The sequence below is a fragment of the Oryx dammah genome, unplaced genomic scaffold (genome assembly GCF_014754425.2).
Source record: "Oryx dammah isolate SB20612 unplaced genomic scaffold, SCBI_Odam_1.1 HiC_scaffold_27, whole genome shotgun sequence".
Taxonomy (NCBI): Eukaryota; Metazoa; Chordata; class Mammalia; order Artiodactyla; family Bovidae; genus Oryx; species Oryx dammah.
This window is the reverse complement of record NW_024070211.1, coordinates 108455883-108474032: the sequence shown is the minus strand read 5'-3', so window position 1 is coordinate 108474032 and position 18150 is coordinate 108455883. Positions and strand designations below refer to the sequence as shown.

The 18150-nt window shown below is 38.0% G+C and overlaps 1 protein-coding gene across 3 annotated transcripts in view; it reads right to left on the bottom strand.

Annotated features, from left to right (window-relative positions):
* Positions 1 to 18150, bottom strand: part of CERS6 (ceramide synthase 6) — a 314768-nt gene that overhangs the window by 45340 nt on the left and 251278 nt on the right. For all 3 annotated transcript variants that reach the window (XM_040229272.1, XM_040229275.1, XM_040229274.1), the window contains exons 7-8: positions 11390 to 11518; positions 8392 to 8498 (exon numbers count right to left, since the gene is read on the bottom strand). In XM_040229272.1, the coding sequence (XP_040085206.1) occupies positions 8392 to 8498; positions 11390 to 11518 (236 nt within the window). The remainder of the gene's footprint in view (positions 1 to 8391; positions 8499 to 11389; positions 11519 to 18150) is intronic.

The window sequence follows — 18150 nt, the reverse complement described above, 5'->3', positions numbered from 1 at the left end:
CTGAACTCACGATGCTGACAAGGGGCTTAGCACGAACACAGTGGCCGGCTGGCAGAGACCCAGAGACCAGAGACAGGAAGGTGAGGGGAGCTGGAGCAGATCATTAGCTGGGTGTAAGACTGCCCTTCATGGTAACACAAGCACATGGATCACAGCTGATGTGGGTTCTTTGTTTGTTACAAAACATCACAAAACATCACTCTCAAATATGTGAGACCCTTGATTAAATTTTCAAATCCCTGGTCCTGGCATTAGACTTTATTACCATACTCAGATATTTTAAAAAACAGATAAAATGGCCATGCTGAATTTTTTCCATAGATGGTATATAAACACATTTTATAACACTTTGAGAAAATAATTTATTTGGTCTTTTTCTCCTTCTCCCAGTAAAGGTTCAGAGCAGTGACTGGGAGGCGGGGAGGGGTCACTTAAGACATTAATTCTGTGCAGACAGTGTTACTAGGATACCGCATTTTTTTGTTGACTCAAATCACAAAAGGAGAAAAGGTTACTGAATTGAGAGATATTGTGCATCTCCTATACTCACACATAATATTAAGAATATCTGCATGCTTTTTTGCCTAAGGTAGTCCAAAGGCTACCTAGACTAAGACTTCTTAGTGGCCTTTTAATTTTTAGAAGTCTTAGTCATTTTTAAGACCTAACTCGCCTTAGTCGTTTTTTGAAAGTCTTTCGCCTAAGACTTCTAAAAAACACCCAGAGGCTGAATATATTTAATATACCACTTCCCACACTCCTTTATTTTTACGCATCAGACTAATTCTTAATGGTCTTGCCCAAGAGTTGGCGAACTTGTTCTGTAAAGGATTTTTACGATTAGCATGTCATATGCTCTTTCCCAGCCACTTAAAACCAGTGTAGCAGAAAGCAGCCAAGGGCAATATGTAACAGATGGACAAGGCTATGTTTCAATAAAACTTTATAAAAGTAGGCAATTTATCTTAAAGGCCACAGTTTGTTGATTCCGGTCTAGCCCTTCAATCTTAAAATTATATTAAAAGTATTATGTTTACATGAAAAGAGTAAAACATCTCAATACATATTATTTCTATCCAAGTCTACCCCACTTTATGAAGGTAGTAACTGACATCAGTATATGTAAATATTATTAAAAACATACCAAAATACCTAGTAGCCAAAAGACTTTAGGTTTCATCCTTTATCTTTCCAATATAGTTAACATAGACCAGCATCGAGGAAAATTTCAGAGAAAACCTGTCAAGAGATTCTACAAAAACCCCCCAAAACTCAGCTTGTCTAAATTTGTGAACCCCAAAATGAATCTTTCCAGATATTCAGAAAAGCATATAAGCCACACTACTTTGGTAAAATGTGTCGTGAAAAATAAATCAGAGAAGATGATATTCTCACATGCATCTAGATGAGTTTCAAATCTTATTATGGAAAACAGTAAAAGAATGATCTAGGCTCCTTGTAACTTTTTTTCTTTTTAATTGCAGAGACTTTCAGAGAGTGCAAATCAGCAAAAGATTTCCCTACTTTACAGACAGAGAGCCACAGAAAGTAACATTCTGAGAAGCCACATGCTTCTGTTGGAACAGCAGAGACCACCAGAGGTACATATTTGACTCTAACTTTCCTGTAGTCAAGGGCTTGGCATTTGGTAGGAAATGGATGAGGATATGGAAAGTCAACATTAGGCCATATGAAGAGGCTCTGATCATTGTGGTATGCCCATTCTTGGCTGGACAATGACTTGTGAATCTGTCCCTTGCAGAAAAGAACTAGCCTAAACTATATTTGCATTTTGGGAGATTCTGTGCAGAGCAATATTTACTTCTGCTGGCTATAGGTATAGTCATTTCAGATTTGAGAGACTAAGGCAACCCAGCTCATGCCCATTACTACACGCTCACCGAGAACTGAGAAGGGATAAAATAAGGTATTTTGCATGTCATAATTAGAGACAGCATTTAAGAATTTTATTTCAAAAGTATCTATAGTTCTGTTTCCTTAGTCTACACTAGTTGGAGGTTATCAAATGTATAAAAATTTCTGACCACTTGGCCGTAATAGGAATTTCCACATAAACAGTAATATAACACCTTTTTAAAAAGGTTTAATCATTCCTTCCAAAGAAATCCCAGGGCTGATCTCCTTCAGAATGGACTGGTTGGATCTCCTTGCAGTCCAAGGGACTCTCAAGAGTCTTCTCCAACACCACAGTTCAACAGCATCAATTCTTTGCTGCTCAGCTTTCTTCACAGTCCAACTCTCACATCCATACATGACCACTGGAAAAACCATAGCCTTGACTAGACAGACCTTTGTTGGCAAAGTAATGTCTCTGCTTTTCAATATGCTATCTAGGTTGATCATAACTTTCCTCCCAAGGAGTAAGCATCTTTTAATTTCATGGCTGCAGTCACAATCTGCAGTGATTTTGGAGCCCCCCAAAATAAAGTCTGACACTGATTTCTTTGGAAGGAATGATGCTAAAGCTGAAACTCCAGTACTTTGGCCACCTCATGTGAAGAGTTGAGTCATTGGAAAAGACTCTGATGCTGGGAGGGATAGGGGGCAGGAGGAGAAGGGGACGACAGAGGATGAGATGGCTGGATGGCATCACTGACTCGATGGACATGAGTCTGAGTGAACTCCGGGAGTTGGTGATGGACAGGGAGGCCTGGCATGCTGCAATTCATGGGGTTGCAAAGAGTTGGATACGACTGAGCGACTGAACTGAACTGAACTGAATAGTTATAAAGTACTTTATAATTATAGAACACCTACAAATAATATTTCATTTGATCTTTAATATTTCCTGGTAAAGTAGGCAGAACAATTACTACTATTTTTCTCTGAAGAGGCCACAGATATACAGAAGCTAAGCACCTGGTCTTCCCACAAGCAGTGAGGAGGAGAAGCGTGACTCAAAGCCAGCAGTCTCTCTGCTGACTGCACCACGCACCTTCCCTTTCAGGATCTTTGTGGCTTTGCCTTTTCCGATACCAGATATCTAATGTATGGCCAGAAGATGATAATGCTTACAGTGTAGTGTCTTGGCTGGAGCAGAATAAAAGGGACAATCATTTAGAAATGATTCTTTTTTTAAAATGCAACAACTACCAAAAATGTATCTCATCAACAGCTTTATGGCCTAATCCTTAAATAACATAGTGCACTGTACTGTAGGAAGGACAGTTAGAACTTGCTGAATTAAACTGATGTCAGGAGACCAGAGTCCAGAGACACTGGGTAAATCACTGACAAATGAGTTTCTCTGTATAATAAGAGAGAAACTGCACCTATCTACTTCACAACAATTTAAGGGGCTCAACGAAGACAACAGATGTGATACCATATTACTCAGCCATAAAAAGGAATGAAACTGGGTTGTCTGTAGAGATGTGGGTAGTGCAGTAAGTCAGAAAGAGATAAATAAATATTATGTATTAACACATATATGTGGAGCCTTAAAAAATGGTCCAGATGAACCTCTCTGCAGGACAGGAATAGAGTCTCAGATGTAGAGAGCAGATCTGTGGACACAGTAAAGGAAGCAGAGGGTGGGATGAACTGAGACAGCAGCATTGACATATTTACCCTACGTGTGTAAAACAGACAGCGTAGGGGGAAGCTGCTGCACAGCACAGGGAGCTCAGCTCAGTGATGCAGGAGGCCAGAGGGAGGCCCAAGACCATATACGTATACACAGAGCTGATTCACTTCATTGTACAGCAGAAACCAACACAGCATTGTAAAGCAATCATACTCTAATAAAAAAATAATTAAAATGTATCTAATTCACTCAACAAATATTTACTGAGTAGCCACTGTATGCAACGCATTGTGACAGATGCTGTGAGACTGAGCACAATTTACTTCATGCAGATTAAAACCAAAGCTTCATAGAACACTGAAAATTGTTAAGAACTTCAGGGGCCACACACAAATGGAGTTGAGGAAAGACAGATGCAGATCAATGAACATAGTAACAGCTTATCACAATGGAAAAGCTTAATTTCAAAAAGGAGCAAATGAAGGACTGTCCAGTTGCTAAAACACATAGACTTTTGAGTAGATGTAATAATGTAAACCACATAACCAATTTCAAAGAATTAGCATGCAATAAAATAATGCAGTATCAAGAATTTTTAATACTGATTACATGTTAAAATCATATAATTTGGATATACTGAGTTAAATAAAACATGTTATTTAGTGGATATCACCTGTTTCTTTTACTTTTTTAATGTAATTACTAGAAAATTTTAAATTACTATGAAGCCTGAATTATATCACTAATTCTATTGGACTATGCTGTTTTACGGCCAAAAGGGAAGTCCAGGCAGTGCACGGTTCTGAAATGGCTAATTATGGTGTATGCCATCTTTGTGAGGCATGGACCAAAGATACAACACAGAATGAGCCAAGTATCATCAAACCCACAAATCACAAAAATTCTGATGGCTCACGTGGGAACACAATTATGGTTGGGAGGAACCTGCAGGGTATTACTGGTGATTCCAAAGTAAATGGGTTCAAAACTAAAAGAAGTGAGGGCATAAAAATCATTCTGTTTCTCCTTCCAGCTAAAGCACAAATATCTGAGGGAGAAATAAGTCTGTGAAACACTTGTTAGAACTGAAGACCAATCTAGCTCCAGCACTTTCCCTCGACCAGTGACTATTTCACACACATATTTGAAAAGACCCTGATGCTGGGAAAGATTGAAGGTGGGAGAAGAAGCGGACGACAGAGGATGAGATGGTTGGATGGCATCACCGACTCAATGGACATGAGTTTGGGTAAACTCTGGGAGTTGGTGATGGATAGGGAGGCCTGGTGTGCTGCAGTCCATGGGGTCTCAAAGAGTCGGACACAACTGAGCGACTGAACTGAACTGAAGAGATACTCTATCTAGAATCATGCTTTACTTGGCTGACAGAGCTCCTTAGTGCATGCAACCAAACTGGTTAATATCAGCAATCCACTTACATTCCTCATACCCAATAAATGTTCAGAAAATAACTGATAATCTCTACATCCCACACAATTATCAACCAGAATACTGAAGGGACCTGTAGGGATTCAAGTGCCCAAGAGAGGCCCTTGTCTTACCAAATTCTCAGCACCCAGCCCAGTACTAGCGACACAGTAAGTGCCCAGTAAATATTCATTAAATACACAAAAAGTGGTAGTATATTAGAAGGTAAAAGTCCACATCCAAACTAGAAATTACAGACTGGTGAGCACTTAGAAATGAAGAGCCAGGAAGGAGCCGGCAAAGGCCAAAGCCAAAGCCAAAGCCAAAAACCAAGCCAGCCACTTGGGCCATGAATCTTTTTCTGCCCAACATCACGTGTACAGAGCATGAACCTGATGTTCACAAGACCTTTGACAAAGTCTTTTACAACACCTTTTAAAAATATGGAGAAATAGCAGGCCTAATGACAAAGCAGTTATAAGACAGCAACGAGCAGAAAATCATAAAGATAAGACTGGTGGTTGAGAGATGCAGGTCAATGTGAAGAAGTTCTTCAGTAGTGTACACAGGAGTCCCTCTGGGTCAGCATTTGCTTCAGTGAGCTGGGAGAAGCGTGAAAGGCGTGTTTGCAAGTAACATAAAAGTAGCTGGGTAAGTGTAGCAGTGGATATGGTTCAGAAGATCCTAATCAGGCCTGAATATCTGAAAACAGCATGATGAAATCTAATAAAAATAAATGTAGGTGGTCTGATTAGGTACACAAATAAGTCAGAATTAGAAATAAAAATACATTAAAAACGAGATATATGTAAGCTGAAGGCGATCTAGTCTGGCAGCAGCTCAGCGGTTTATCAACATTGCCTGCGGAACGCGAATGCAGAGACAAACTGCCTCAGAAGAAACGCAGTTCTAAGCACAACTTTTTGTTAGTGCTTTCACATTTTGTATCAGCTAGTCCACACTCAGAACATTGTGACAACAGGAATTCTGAGGAACAAACGAAGGAGAACAACAAACAGGAATCATTGAAGGGATTAGAGATGCTTTTGAAGAGAATGCCTACAGATGATATAGCAGAAACCCTCACATTCTTAAGAGTTTTCAGTTAGAAGTGGTTGGGTACACTTTGTTTTCCAAAAGGCACTTTTTGAGGAAGGGAAGGAGTCACAGATCTCTTTTAGAATCTAATAGAGCCATGGGTCCTCTCCCTAGGAAAAAAAAATGTACACACATATGTTTTATAAACAGTTTCAGGGGGTTCTAAATCAGATTAAGAACCCTTAGTTTAGAAAGTCTAAGGACCCAGGTTTCTGTTTCATATAAAAAATTATTTCTCTCTTGACCTCTAAAGCAATACTCCTGATGAGGAACTGAGAGACTTCCTACCCTGGGCAGAGGGGTGGGACAGGGGTTTGGAGCCAGTCACCTGTATTGTCCCTCCCAATTTTAGGAGTCACGAATCTGAAAGGAGTTTTTGAATGGCTTCACAGTATTAAGGCAAATACTTAAAACACTTTTTTAAATTGTCATTCACCTTACTATTTTAAATACTCTCAATGCCCATTACAATTTAGTAATTGAAACAGGGTCAAAACAAAGGTCATCCAAGCACTCACATCGTTTATGAGACATATCTGACAAGGACTTCATTCACTAGATGCCCAATCACAATGAGAGCAGGTATACAGAAATTATTTCTTGTCCGCAAGCAATACGATATTTCTCTCCACAAGCTGCTTTTTGAAAAACTTGACTGCACAAAGGGCTGAGGTGGCAGGAAACCTACAGTATTTGCAATATTATAAGCTCTTGGTTTGCATTTCTGGTTATAAGGATTTTTCTAAGCAGCTGGCTTATGTTATCATCACAGGACATACCCATGAGTTATCTCATTAGCAGCATTACATAATTGCTATATTCTGAGTTTATCTTCTTGGTATCTCATTGCTGTCTAAACCGGAAGAGCTTTTCCACATTAGCTAGAAAGGAGGAGATACATCTCAGCTTTCATTCTATCCTTAGAAGATAGAATGAAAGCAAATGTAAGTCCTTAATAGTGATGCTTACTTTTTAAAAACTAGGTTCTCAGAAATTCTAAGCAGGAAAAGATTTCTGTTTTTCTTTTGAGAAAATTTTCCTGGATTTTCCTTGACTTTCTTCTATTTAAATTCCTATCCCTAGTTCTGCTCATAATCTTGAAAGAGCTCCAATCCTGAAATAAGTATAGATACATTATAGTCAAAATTACTTAATGTTTCCTACCTACAATCATATAAAACTAATATAATGAGTTTTATAAATGCCTTCTGCCAACACAGGGTGCTGCTGCCGGGATGCAATTTTCATAACAAGTAGGTGTCCAAAAGGGCTCTGAGTCTCAAGGAGAAGGTGTGTGTGTGGGGTGAGATTAATTTGCCTATGGAATGTCAATGATGATGTTACTCACTTAAAAATCCCATTTTTATAGTTTTTCTATTGGACTGAAAAGGTATCACTGAAGCCCTTCATTTCTCCACCTTCTCCCCTTTCCATTGCTGTAATTTCCCATTCAAATCCATTCCCCCAAATGGAATTAAAAAAATCTGTCATCAATGGTAGACTTTAAGTGAAATGGAGGAATAATGTTTTTTTAGAAATAATAATCTCCATAAAGATTAATGACAGTAGATTTATTTTCTATACAAGAGACTGTCATATTTCATCAAAACCTGTCATATAGCTCTCAACCAAAGAAAAGATGTCCAGACAGTAAGGGGCCACAGAGAATTTTAAGGGTTACTTTTGAGTTATATTTTCATCTGCTTTAGCTATAAATGCAGCCGATGAGAATTATAGAGGATAGTGGTCCTAAAACTTGAATGTAGCTGTCATCAGGAAGGCATATCAAAATCCAAAATGCCAGGTCCCATACCCTGAGTGTGTGATTCAGTAGGTCTGGGGTGGATGGGGCCCCAGAGGTTGTATTTCTAACAAGTTCAGAGGTGATTCTGCTGCTGTGGCTAATAAATCCTTGGTGAACGACTGGTACAGGAGGATCCCAGATATCTAACTGGTTGCAACACCATACTTCCTTTCTAAACGCAAACTTTCATGGCTAAGGTTTTTGCATCATATTTTAGTATTGGAGTCTAAAATGGCTGACAGCCTCCTGTGGCTTAAGAACCTACGCAAGCCACATCCTTCTCTAACAATCCTGGAGTGGGGTGCCCATTGCCTTCTCCGAACAATCCTGTAGAAAGGATTAATGAAGAAGACAACTCCCTTCTGGAAGAAGAAATCAAGCTGTTTCTTGAGTCTCTCCCTCACTTTCTTGAAACTTTTTACTAAGTATCTGGAGTAAAATTCAACAGGAAAATGTTTCATAAAACCTATTCTGGATGGGGTGGCCTTATCCAAAAGAAGATAGGCACACTTACCAGAGAGGAAATACACCCAGTCGTGTGGTGATAAAACCCACGGCAAACATAACAAACAGGAGGTCACAAATTTTCTGAAACTTGGCGTAATTTGCCATTTTGGCAGCCTATAAAAGGAAGGAATGTGAAAGGTTAACTGAGTCAAACTGATAAATGAAAAGCTTCTTTCAATATGTACGAGTCTCCTTTAAGATATGACTTAGCAGATGCATAAAACTGCCTGCTACTTTGAAATGTCATGTATCATGCATCATATTTATAAATTACCCATAAGTCAAGTGCAATGCAGTATGAGCCATAAGTAGAACTACTGACTGTTACAGATTTAATAAAATATTCAGCAACCTGAAAAATTCAATTATATGGTTGACTTCAGGAAAACAGAAAAATAAGAAATTCTTGCATTACAGATAATACTAGCAAGCCAAAGACACCAAAACAGGAATTTGGCATAACAGGTCAAAATAGAAAAGTGCTAGATAATCCTTTAATCTTTAATGAATTCCAAATACTAAGGTTACAAACTTTATAGACAATATATTGAGCCTTCCTGTACTTTTTCCTCCTTCATACTCAAGAGTTATAGGTTTTTCTTAAACAGGTATAAGGAGGTCTCTAGGGACAGTTTCTTGGCTTATTCTCACAAATTTAGAAATGAAGAATATGTCAAGATGATGTTATTTCAGTGAATCCATTTAGGTATCATTTTCAAATTTACATTATTGGGTAATTTTCTAGATGAAAGTCACTAGTGTTCAGAATGTCTATGAGAAGTACACTAATAATTTATGGTAGTGATTTAAGTGACCACTTTTTATATTATAAATTAGTCGAGGAAAGAAATACATCCCTTTCTCTACCATTTGCTTTTTATAGATGATTCTAAGTAAGAACAGGTGACACTGAAAACAAAATTGTGCTTGATTACCTCTTTTTACATTTTCACATATAATTCACAGTACTCACACACTGGTTTATAAACTGAAGATGTATTTCAAATTCATGACATTATTTTCTACTTCTTGTAAAGTTAAAATAGCTGAGCCAGACTTGAAAGGCTTGTTGACAGTATCCATAGAAGCTATAATTTAAGATCTTTAAGTAAAATATGATGCTATGAGAGAAATACATTCGTAAAAGGAAATATCAGTATCTATTAACTGAGTGGAAGCCAGGATTATGAACCTTTAATTTCATGAATACTTTGTATGTGACATCACAACTTATACTAAAGGAATAAAAAAAGCATCTTCTGCCTTCTTCTGGCTATGTAAACCATGTAGTTTTTCTTTTACATTCCTTCACCAGTATTCAGTAACAAGCATTAAACATCAGATTTTCTGAAATGTCTAAGCCATAGATTCCACTTTGAAGAGTCAACATATCTCATTTTTTTGGATATTCTCAAGCATTATTTTATAATGTCAAATAGAATCCAAGGGACGAAGAACATTTCCTTTTAAACCTTTGTTTAAAAAGGAGTCATTCACGTGACTTGGACTTCTGGATTCTTTTTCTTTTTTAGATAAAAGTGGTAGATGATGATTCAGTCCACACTTTCTGAATTATGGCTCTGCCAAGCACTAGGCCATCCATTTCCGCAGACAAGAGCTGGCAGATTATACAGGATTGATTTCGAGATGGTAGACTGCTGTGTACGTTTCTACCTCCAAGCACACTGAGGATTTAACCACATGGTAACTGATTTTCAGGGAATTGCCTTTGTACTAATTTTATTTCTTTTAAAAAATGTGCTGAATAGAATCTAGCTTGAATCACTTAAAAATAGTGCCAACCCTTCATATGACATATCTAGCCCATTAGGAATACTTTTTTTGTTTCATAACCTTATAGGGACCAGAGTCTTTAATGAAGTGCTGTATATACTTCAAACCTTGACTAATTGCCTTTATAGTAGATTCAATTTTACGACCTGAAATTTCTGCTTATATTGCAATAACAAATCATTATTTGAGGGCACTTCTATTTTACATTCACAGTGACAGCGTAAGCTTCAAAGGGGCAGAACTGTAGGGCAAAAGGAATAAAAAATCAGAATACAGACTCTAAGACCCATTTCTACATGGAATTTGTACTTTGGTAAGTTTATTTTTGACCAATAATGTAAATTTCTTAGCATTAAAGTGAAAAACTGTAATTATATAACCTTACTAGCATGTCTCTTCATGGGGGGCCAATATTAAGAGAAAATACCACACCAAAATTTTACTTGGGATTTTATCTTTTGAAATATGTTTAGAAGCATTTTTATTCTTCATTCTTTTTTGCTATTTTAATAATTCTAAGTGGTAATGGTTTAGAAAGTTAACTAAAGTGCAACCAATATCTCTTCAGGTATTCTTAACATGTATATGCATAGAAAACCGTTTTCATGTAAAATTTGCAATGCATATATACTTTCACTGTAAAAATACTAGGACAATATTTAATATTAATATATATAATCTACACATATATATAGGCAATAAAAACTATGACTGTTAATTTCATCAGGATGGACAACTACTAACTATAGTGAGTTATACATACCTTCCAGATAAATCAGTGTGAAACTTGTAACATTCAGGTTTGGGAATGCATGTACACCCGTGGTGGATTCATGTCAATGTATGGCAAAACCAATACAGAATTGTAAAGTAAAATAAAAAATAAATAAATTAAAAAAAAAAAGAAACAAAGCCTATTCAAATAGTAATTTTCCTATTGTAAAACATTAATTTCTTAAGTGTGGAAGGGTAAAGGTTTTCATTATTCTCTTAATAAAGAATGCTAACTTGGTGAATAGTTTTTGCACACAAATTTGTATATTAAAGTCTCACTTTCACCAATTAGACCTACAGAGAAACACTCCATAGATTCAAAGAAATCATATACTACCTTCTTCCAACACCATCTAGCATACCCTAGAAGAACTGAGGATCTGAGGGACTCCTGAAATTTCAGATTTGTGCTCTATATACGAAAAGAAAACTTTTACCTCTAGAAGAGCATCGGCTGAATCGTGGAGACAAAGGATCAGGGTCCCTACTCGGGCCATGTTGTTGACATATGAAAAGGTAATCAAGAGAATAGCTACAAGGTGGTGCAGGAACATAACGCCGAAGTCCTGGGAAGCAGAAGACACAGGCATGTTAGTTAGGATTTAGCAGCATCACAGTTTTTCCATCTATTCATCCATTCATCTAATCTAATTCATATGAGGAACCCAATGGGCCCAGCACTGGGGACACTAAAATGAGTAATATATAGTTCCCACTCTCTGAGAGTTCACCATGTCCTGGGAGAGACACGCAGGAGACCAGTGACTCTGGACAATGTGATCAACACTGGGACTAAGGCCAGATCATAAACGCTGTTTTGTACTAAGCCAAGGAATTTAAAGCTAGGGGAAAAATTGCCATATAGAGTTTGTGAATGAAAAAATATTACCTGCCATATCAGTAGATGAAGGATGTTGCAGCCATCAAATTACAGTATCCTCTAGAGTGAGCACTGAGGAAACTCAGGATGGAAAGAAGATGCCCACCAGCAGTCAGTCACTGCCGTGCACCCTGGCAGTGCACCTTGAGGAGGCTCAGGATGGGAAAGCAGAAGATCCTGGCCCCAGACTGCTGAGGTGCACGTCGGAGGAATGAGTGATACGCATGGGACAGTCATCTCCCTATACACAGAAAAGCACTAAGTCCCTTAACTTGAGATATCTGGTTTTCTTTAATAATAATCTTTTGCTATTCTGACTACCTGGTCTTTGTTGTAGAAACTCCTATATATCCTGGGTCCCCCTTTGCCTCTTCGGAGTACTCTCAGAGTGATCTGAGATGCTATGTCCGCCACTTAAGTCCTCAGTTTTGTCAACTTTTTGACAATAATTTTCAACTTTTAAATTGTACATTTTTTTTTCAGTTGACAGGTTTCAAACTCAGAAAGGTATTATTTGGATTTGCACATTAGGAAACTCTCCTAGGCAGCAGTGCAGGTCCAACTGGACCACTTCTCTAACTACTAGTGGCTAGGGTTTGGCATCCTTCTCCTGGAATATGCCCAATGGAATGTTAAAATAAGAATCGTAATATGTTGGCATTTCTGATGGCATTTCTACACAAACAAGCTCTGAATTTTAACCATTATCTGTCTGTAGTCATTAGAAAAAAACAACTGGCAAACGTAATGGGAATTTGGCCATCCTTATTTTGATCAATTTCAAGGCTGCTTCCTGGCCCATGTGAAAAGATCATCTTTCTCCACTACTGATTTATCTCCTGACCACCTGGACACATTTATTGTAACATGGAATTTATATTGCTTGGAAATGCTTTTACTGACATTTTTATTTAGTCTGTATTTCTCCCAGAGTAAACTCGAAGTCTCTGGGACTGCAGTGCCAAGACCATCTCTAATGACCTACTTGAAACCATGGACCATTCAGAGATAAATGAGACAAAATTAGAAGCATTTTATGAAACTGAGAGAAAGAGAAAAAAAAGAAAGTGACTGTATGTACAGATACATACATTCTTTATTAAGTAGCTATTGATGTAACACAGTTTGGGGTCTGAAAGTTCAACTTTGATGACTTAAATGGTTCTAAAACATTTAAACAAAGTTTTTTGCTTATATCCTGAAAGTAACTAATGATAATCTATAAGTAATAAAATACTGCACCTATAAGGTCCTTTTGCCATATATTTCCTTGTACAGTTCCCACACTGAAAAATTCCAATCATTTTAATTTATGTAACTTAAACCTATAAAGCTATGGATTCTTCTACTGTTTAAATTCCTGTGATACAGAACTCTTTAAGAATATCTTTTGATGTTTTATAAATTCAAGCTTTAAATGACAATGATGAAGTAAAGCCAAATGGGTATATTTAAAAAAACACAATGTTTAAATGGTTCTGTATACACTTTGGTGTCCAGAGTTTACTTTTCTGTGTTTATGGATAACCATATTGACTTATTATTGGGATTCCCCAATAGCTCAGTGGGTAAAGAATCTGCCTTCAGTGCAGGAGATAGGAAATGTGGGCACAATCCCTGGGTCAGGAAGAGCTTCTAGAGGATGAAATAGCAATCCACTCCAGCATTCTTGCCTACCAAAGTCCCATGGAGAAACGATCCTGGTGGGTGACAGTCCAAAGGGTTGCAAAGAATCAGACATGACTCAGTGACTGAGCATACATATTGTTTTTTTAATTTATTCTAGTAAATAGCTCATATTTACTGGAATAAACAATGTATTAGTTTTCTAAATAATGTCAGATGTGTTAAAAAATGAAATAGAACTATTTTTCTTATTTTCAGTTAACCTCGACTTCACTTTCACTTTTCACTTTCATGCATTGGAGAAGGAAATGGCAACCCACTCCAGTGTTCTTGCCTGGAGAATCCCAGGGACGGGGGAGCCTGGTGGGCTGCCGTCTCTGGGGTCACACAGAGTCGGACACGACTGACGTGACTTAGCAGCAGCAGCAGTCTCAAAATGAGCTGTGTGGCATGATGGTAGACATCACTGTTGACAGAATCGTATCCTGCATCAGTTCATTCTAACGCCCATAGCAGAACTACAGAATGAAGTTGCGCAAACTCCTGCCGCCTGTGGACCTATCACCATACTCCTTCCTCTAGACCCACATCTGCATCTCGAATTAGTTCTCAACTCATGGCGAGAGAAATGAAGACCATGCTCTGAGTTTAATCAGTGACCATATACAGACTCAACTTACCAGTTTTACCTATTTCTCTTGATTTCTCTGACGCTTTTGTAGTTATCTAGGGTCTCCCTAAAGCATTAAAGTTGAACAATACCAAAAGTGCCTTAAGTGAAGTGAAGTGAAGTTGCTCAGTCGTGTCTGACTCTCTGCGACCCCATGGACTGTAGCCTACCAGGCTCCTCCATCCACAGGATTTTCCAGGCAAGAGTACTGGAATGGGTTGCCATTTTCTTCTCCAGGGGATCTTCCCAACCCAGGGATCGAACCCAGGTCTCCCGAATTGTAGGCAGACGCTTTACCGTCTGCGCCACCAGGGAAGCCCTAAAAGTGCCTTAAGCATATAATAAAAATTTCTCTGATAATGTTTCCCAAGGGAAGATGACATCTCTTCACTCAAGGCTGTTATCAGAAATGTATTTGGTTTCATCACCTAGAGTAATCTACTAGACAATAGCTACTTCAAAACAATGGATCAATTAAAGTGGAGCTAACCTATCAACTGCTATTTTATACTATCTCATAAATATAATTAAATAAAAACATAGAGTGTTAATTCAACAGTTCAGTGAGTTTATATTCACCCATGCTGAATACATAGATTTTAAAATCTAACTAGTTGAGTACCTAACCAGAACAGTACTTTCCACATTTCCCATTGTTTAGCCCTGAGTGATTGCTCTTGATTTACTGAAAGAGAAGAGGTTTTCTTGATTTAATTTTAAAATGAATATAAATTGATTAAAACCTTATGGAGGACTAGGGCCATTTTATAAATAAGTTTCCTAATATGTATCTGATATAAATGTCAATAAATAAAACAATGCCCTTGGCAATATAGCAAGGTTGCCCTAAAAACAAGAGACTTGTTTTTCAGACAAAGTTTGCTTTGTGAAGATGATTTTTGCATATAAATAACCTGGTTCTAGAAAACATTTATTACTGAGGGGCTCAGAGCTATGCTCACAGCAGACCAATTTTCATTATACTGTCATATCTGTATGAATATAAAAAGCATGAATAATGGATTTTGTCTTTTACATTTCTGCTTCAGGAAGCATTATACACAATGAAATACCTTTAATAAAAGCCATGCAATCATTATTTTTTGTGTTACTCTCATTCCCTCACTGTGACATTTTTCTGAATAGGCAGTGAATTTGGTACAAATAACAGTTTTTAAACAAATTGTCAATTTAGACTTTATCAACACCTTGTGGGAAACTCCCATCCTCTTGTTTGTTACTGCTGAAAGTAAATGGTGTATTAATATATCTATACCCAGGCAAGCTGCAGGAAACTTAGCATTTAGGTTGAGAATGTTTCTTCCATTTTTGGTAGCATCAATTAGGTAGAGAGACTGTGATTTCTTGTTGGCCTTTATACTGAAGACAGATCCCAAAGCCCTTATTTCAAACAGACTGGCCTGGCTACCTGCCTCAGTGGTCCCCAGCCTCCTATTGTTCTGTCATATTGTTTCTGGGCATATTCATAGCCATTGTCAAGGGTTCCTTCTACATTCTCTGCATGGTATTTACCTCAACCTCAGCCCTCATTCTAGTGGCTTCTCCTATGGCAATGATCAGAGATAGGAAAAGATATAGATATGGTCTTGCTGCTACTGCTAAGTCGCTTCAGTCGTGTCTGACTCTGTGCGACCCCAGAGACGGCAGCCCACCAGGCTCCGCCGTCCCTGGGATTCTCCAGGCAAGAACACTGGAGTGGGTTGCCACTGCCTTCTCCAAACAGTGCATGAAAGTGAAAAGTGAAAGGGAAGTCACTCAGTCGTGTCTGACTCTTAGCGACCCCACAGTCTGCAGCCTACCAGGCTCCTCTGCCCATGGGATTTTCCAGGCAAGAGTACTGGAGTGGGGTGCCACTGCCTTCTCCAAGATATGGTCTTGACTCAAGTACAATTAGAATAAGACTAAAACGAAGAAATTGAAGGAAAAGCCATCCATTTTAATACCAGAAGCTGGGAAGAAAACATTGGGTTTTTTTCCATATTACATTTCTGAATGGCATTTAGAGAACCCAGAACAGAGTCTCAGTCTATTTTGTGTAGCTTCCACATCAGAAACTTGTAGGTGCAGATAAACTTCCCAACTGTTATTGGTAGAATGAGAATGGGCATCCTTAACTCAGTTCTCCAGGGGAATTCTCTCCACAACAAAATACTAGCATTGAAGGGCCAAAGGGACTGAAGTCTGATGTTCTATATGATGGAACTCCATTTGCAGTGGTCAAGCTGAACGAACAAGGCTTTGAAATAATACTGTTTTCAGAAAACACATAAATTCACATTGATGTACATATTCTTATGAAAGCAAAATTAACTCATTTCTTATTAAAAAAAGCTTCCACTACAAACAAGAAGCTTGTTCTCTAAATTCCCATTTGCTGGCTAAAGTATTAAGAATTTTATGTAGTTTCTTTTGGGAATAATCTTTGCAAAAAATAAAAGCATTGGTGAAGCTTCTCAAAAAAATATTAAGATCAAGATATTAAGTGATGGTTAATTCAGATGTGCATGGGTGGTGAAAAATATGAAATACCACTAAAGTGCAAGACAAAGAAAAGACTCTTCTCTCTGGGATGCAAATAACAGAAGCAGCTTCCCCAAATTAAATACCATTAATAAACATACTCTAACTCATGAATTGTTGTTGTTTAGTTGTTCAGTCATGTCCAATCTTTGCAACCCCAGGGATTGTAGCCTGCCAGGCTCCTCTTTCCATGGGATTTTCCAGGCAAGAATACTGGAGAGGGTTGCCAACTCCTTTGCCAGGGGATCTCCCTGACCCAGGGATAGGAATCAGGTAATACCATGTTACCCATTTAGCAGATTTTCAAACTCTCTAAGAAACAGAATGAAAGAAACATAAATTGAAGCTAATTTCATTTATGGCCACTACAGCAGTAATAGAAATCTCTCATTTCTATTAAAAAAAAAAAGTTGTCCTATTTGAGTCTTCACGTACAAAGAAATTAATAGGGTTGTTAACAGAGTAACATGTTCTTTTTTTCTAGAGAGCAACAATAGTTTCCCCATCTCTTCTCTTGGGATCGTGCAACCTGGGAATAAAGCTCAGAATGTTGGGGAACAATACGGCTGTGCAGAAAGTGGACTTCAAGCCTGTAACTTGGCATCATATAGGGAAGAGTGGCCATCCAGGTTCCACCTTCACTCCAGAATGAACACACACGGAGTGTGTGAACTTCAGACAAAACTTACACATGCCAAGAACAATCATAGTTAAACACTTTTCCCATTGAGTGAATATGAAGATATAATAGATACTCAAACTGGTTATGGATAGCTGAAGTCCTATGCATGAATATATATATATATATTGATATATTAACATATCTATATATCTATCTATCTGCTGCTGCTGCTGCTAAGTCACTTCAGTCATGTCCAACTCTGTGCGACCCCATAGACAGCAGCCCACCAGGGACCCCGTCCCTGGGATTTTCCAGGCAAGAACACTGGAGTGGGTTGCCATTTCCTTCTCCAATGTCTGAAAGTGAAAAGCGAAAGTGAAGTTGCTCAGTTGTGTCCAACTCCTAGCAACCCCATGGACTGCAGCCCACCAGGCTCCTCTGTCCATGGGATTTTCCAGACAAGAGTACTGGAGTGGAGTGCCATTGCTTTCTCCGTATATCTATCTATATTTCTCTTAAAAAGCAAAGAAACAGAATACTTAACTGTCTAGGTTGTAAAGACAATGACTGAAATAAAAGAACATTCAGAGTGATTTATAAAAATCTGTTAATTCTGATTTGCCCATATTAGGCAACTTGAAAATTATACCTTTCTGTTACCAGCCCATGATGTAAAAAGTTCACATAATGTATGCAAATGTAAATGTCAACCTTTGGGGTATCTGCAACCTCCCACAATTTACTTGGTTATTATATTTTTAGCTGGCCTTGAGTTTTGGCTTACTCTAAAGAGAACTGGTTAAATGTGCCATTTAAAGAAGGATATTTCAAATAACAAGGTTCTTCAAAAACTGTAGTT